Here is a 4,858-nt window from a genome sequence, read left to right on the forward strand (position 1 = left end):
CGGCGGTGACGCGGGGCCCTCACGTGATCGGGAGCTGCAAAGCGACGCAGCCCTCGGCGCAGTCGTCACTCGCGTCTGGGTACCAGGTCCCCGCTGCCCTGCGCGCGGCGGGCTGGCATCGGGCCCGGGGGAGCGGAGCAGGTAAGGGCCCCGGGGCCCGCGCGCCCAGGCCGGGGCGGCGGCGGCCTGCGGATCCCGGCGTCCAGCGCGGGGCTCAGTGCGGCGGATCCCGGCCGGCCTTCCCCGCGCCCCTGCATTCCTGGGAACGTAAATAGTAGCCCCTTGGGGGTGGGGATGCAGGACAGCAGAACAAGTAAGGGCGACGGGAAATCAGCCCTGAGTTCCTACGGGAAAACGGAGAGGCCTCGGGCGGGAGCAGGCGGCTGGGGGTGGGGATCGGGGCACTCGGGGCAGGGGCCGAGAGGCCGAGTCGCGTCCAGCGCTCGGCCTTAGCCGCCCCGCGCCCCCCCACCCGGCCCTCTGCAGGTCTGCGGGTCCCTGCATCGCGGCGGCGCGCCCGTGGCTAGAGTCGAGAGGAGGAAGCGGCAAGGATAGGCCCAGGTGGGTGCGGGGCACAGTGGTGGAGGGCGGGTGCGGAGCCCCGTCTGAGACACCCCCCACCTCCGACTTCCCCACCCCTCGCCCGCCGTCCTCCATTTTGGCGTCTGTTGAGCTCTGGAAAGAAAACCGGGAAAGGAAAAATGGTGGGCTTTGGGGGAGGGAGGGGCTCGGATTGGAGGCCCCCTAGGGGGCGTGCGGAGCTCTGTAGGTGGGGAGGGAAATCTTTAAAAACCCTGTGTTGTCTGCAGCCTGAATCCTGCTGGTCAGTGCAATAAGCATTCAGTCTCTCTCCTTGCCTTTGTCTTACTTGTGTTCAAAGAAAAACAACCAGGAAAATAAAGTCTCATCATGGCAAATATCCACCAGGAAAACGAAGAAATGGAGCAGCCCATGCAGAATGGAGAGGAAGACCGCCCTTTGGGAGGGGGCGAAGGCCACCAGCCAGCAGGAAATAATAGGAGCGCACAGGCTCGCCGACTTGCCCCTAATTTCCGATGGGCCATACCCAACAGGCAGGTCAATGACGGGATGGGTGGAGATGGAGAGGATATGGAAATGTTCATGGAGGAGATGAGAGAAATCAGGAGAAAACTTAGGGAGCTGCAGTTAAGGAATTGCCTGCGTATCCTTATGGGGGAGCTCTCGAATAACCATGACCATCATGATGAATTTTGCCTTATGCCTTGACTCCTGCCAGTTTCCATGAAATTAATACTGTGAGTTCCACTGTTCTTTTCTTTTTCCTTGCATTTTCCTGATAAGCCTTTACTGATCCGTTTGCCGTGAACCTTATGTAATTTTAATTTCCATGTGTTGGGTGGGTCCTGTGTTAGCAGCTTCTAATTGGAGATTGCCTTTGCACCAGTCTAAGTTTTTCTGTCAACAATAGTTTCACCCATTTGCATGGAAAAATGTAAAGTTAATAAATCAATTAAAAAGCAGTCTCTATATTTATTGTCTCATTTAAGCCAAAAAAGATGATCTGAAATCAAATACCCCAGAGTGTTAATTGGGGGACATTTCTCTGTGACTGGAATTAGTAACTTTCTTTTTCCTTTTATTACCTGGAATTTTAGAAGCAACAAAAACAATTTTTCACAGTCTACTGTAGTACAGGAACATTATTGGTTCAACAAACTTGAAGGAGAATAAACTATCTTTCCAGTCTTAACTAGAAGAATAAATCTTCCCTTTACTACAGGTACATTTCTTTAAAGAGTCAGTCTTCTGTAAAATGGGGCAAATAGCTTTCCTTACAGGGCTTCTGAGTGGAATAGATGAAGTGTGGAACTGTTGGCTGCCTGGTGTATGTAACTCAGCTGCCAACAGAACCCCCACTCCCATCAGTTACTTGGGAAGGAGTACAGGGAGTTTTCACTTGTGCTCACAAGGCCAGAGCGCAGAAACAGGTGGGTACTATCTTATCACTCTTGTACTACTTGCAGTTCTTTCTGTTTCTGTCTCTGTTGCTGATGTGCTAGAATCAACTCTTCAAGGTAATAAAAACACTGATTTCTCAAATCCCAGGTGAGCCAAATCTCCACTCCCCTTTGTTCCACAAAACATGTAGAATGACTTTATTCAACTTTATAGTTACATGTGTCCAAGTGAGTAACATTCCTGTGGTTCTTGGTCTTATGTTGATTCTTAACAAAATAGCCCTCTTTGGTTTTATTTTTATGCCCAATCCTCTTGATGGAACTTAGACATGAATATGCTGGGCCTCGCTCAGGAATCACTGCTAACTGTCTCACCTTGTGTGCCCCGAATTGCATTACTTTAAACTTCCAAACAGACTGAAGACTCTTGTGTACTTCTACACTTCGAGGGAATTTTCTGGCCAGGCCCACCCAGCCAGTTGAGCAGATTTACCCAGGCATGTAAATTACATCAGGGAGACACATTGTAAAGCTGAAACACTGCTTTTCCTATCCCTTCCACATCTGAAACATGAAACTGCTTAGTCAATACTGAAAGCTATTGAATATTTGGCATTATCATTTCTATGTGAGTATGTGCCCTTCGAAGACAATGCTTTTGTCTTAATCATCCTGAAACTCAGTTTTCAGTATAATGCCTGGCATAGTAGATATTTAATTACTAATTATTTTGGTTGATTAACTAATGGCACTCGGAACTCTGTGCAGTACTGTTCCTCACTGTCCTTAATTAAGGGGACTGAAGCACAGTAACTGCCTAACTGGAAAGTACTACTTTTATTTTCCAAAGGAAAGTACGCAGGAAAAGTCTAACCCAAAATCTAATGCATTTTTAAAAACCTTGTATATGTCAGTGAGTACAGAAACACAGACCCCTTACCTGCATCATAAACACCTAGGAAAAATGCTAACAATGCTGACCCATGGGTGACCTCACTCCCAGCCCCTCTTGTCACCCCCCAAATCACCTAAACAGAAACTACTGTTTTGACAGTTCCCCCAGGTGATACAGTTGAGTTTTGACAACATAGGATTAGAGATACCTGACAGATTACATAATTTTACAAATATTTGGATCTAGATTTTCTTGATTCCACAATGAATATAACTTCGCAAAATACAATAATTCTCAAATTAGATTCATTGAACTGTGTATGTCTATTTAAACCAGCACTGTGTTTATCTTTGCAAATAGCCTATTTATACATTATCATGAATCTATTACTAATAAGATTATACGTTATACATAATAGTAATAATTATTAAATTAAGCATCATTTCTATGCAAGCCTGTGCCATTTTACAACAATGATTTTGTCTCAATCACCCTGGAGCTCAATTTCTAGCACAGAGCCTGCTATAGTATTTAATAATAACTCATTTAATTGTTCATTAAGTTAATTATTAACATTTATAATTCATCTAAAATAATGCATAAGAACTTTTCATAATTACGTAATAGAAGGTTATACATACTTGGAATATGAGAAAATATGGGAACAATATGAAGAAAACCATAATCAAATCATCCAAAGAAAATACTTGTAACTTTTTTTTTTAAGATTTATTTATTTTATATAAGCACTGGGTACAGTCAGAAGCGCGGGAGGGTGAGAGAATTCACCAGAGCCAGAGGGGAGAGCAGAGCAGGCAGACTGACGAAATACACTGCTGAGGGGAGCAGCGGGCGGCAGGAGAGGTCTGCGCGTCATGTGGGACCCTCGCCCGGTGGCCGGGGATCGAACCGGCGCTGCAGAGACTGCGGGCAGCTTCGCAACCCAGTGCTCAACTGCTGCTCCACCGGGGAGGCTCACTTGTAACATTTTTTAATCATCCTATCTTTAGTTGGGAAGCTTCCTAAGCTGTGCCCTAATAGATATACCAAGGAAAAACTAATCACAAGGTGAAGTGATTATATTAATACTACTTTCAGAAAAGTGAAAGCCTCAGGGCCTCCCTGGTGGCACAAGGGGTTAAGCATAGCACTGTGAAGCTATCTATCCCTAGCCTCTGCAGCACAAGTTCAATCCCCGGCAGGTCAAGGAGCTGACCCACACGCCACAGCAGACCTCTTCTGTCTCGCCCGCTGCTCCCCTCAGCAGTATATTTCAGGTGGTCTGCCTGTTCTGTTCCTCCCTCTGTCTCTGGTGAATCCTCTCACCTCCCACACCTCTGGCCTGTACCCCAGTTCTTGTCTGCATTAATAAGTAAATCTTTTAAAAAATTAAAAGCCGGGCCTCCCCGGTGTCGCAGCGGTTGAGCGCCGGGCTGCAAAGCTGCCCGCAGCCTCTGCAGCGCCAGTTCAATCCCTGGCCGCTGACGAGGGTCCCACATGGGGCACAGACTTCTCCTGCCGGGCCCACTGCTCCCCTCAGCAGTGTACTTCGTTGGTCTGCCTGTTCTGTTCCACTCTCTGACTCTGGTGAATTCTCTCACCCTCCCGCGCTTCTGATTGTACCCAGTGCTTGTATAAATAAATAAATAAATCTTTAAAAAAAAATAAAAGCCTCAGAACAAGCAATGTTACTACAGAAACAAGGATATTTTAATAATAGCAGAAATTAATCCATTAAATTCATTTACATTCTAAATATGTTGTACCCAGCCTGGTCTGATGCGGTCCAGAACCCAGGACCTCATCCAGGAAAAGGACAAGATTTCAGGAAAAAGACAAGGCCTGTGGGCCGAACATCGATCTACAGCTACATCTTGTAGCAGGGGAGGAGAAGGAATGATGGGAACAGGGGAGAGACATGGGGCAGCTGGGTGGTGGTACGCAGGTGGATTATTGGTGGGAGGGCCGCACCTAAGGGGAACTATAGAAAGATGTGCCACGAAGTAAGAAATTAATAAATATT

The 4,858-nt window shown here is 46.9% G+C and overlaps 1 protein-coding gene across 1 annotated transcript; it reads left to right on the forward strand.

Annotated features, from left to right (window-relative positions):
- Nucleotides 1–909: 909 nt before the first annotated feature.
- On the forward strand, nucleotides 910–1,248 carry BEX3 (brain expressed X-linked 3; the record flags this gene model as incomplete). The annotated part of the gene is made up of 1 exon (XM_084258438.1): nucleotides 910–1,248. The coding sequence occupies one exon, from the start codon at nucleotides 910–912 to the stop codon at nucleotides 1,246–1,248; it is 339 nt and encodes a 112-aa protein (XP_084114564.1).
- Nucleotides 1,249–4,858: the final 3,610 nt, after the last annotated feature.

Source organism: Talpa europaea (assembly GCF_964194135.1).
Source record: "Talpa europaea genome assembly, chromosome: X".
Taxonomy (NCBI): domain Eukaryota; kingdom Metazoa; phylum Chordata; class Mammalia; order Eulipotyphla; family Talpidae; genus Talpa; species Talpa europaea.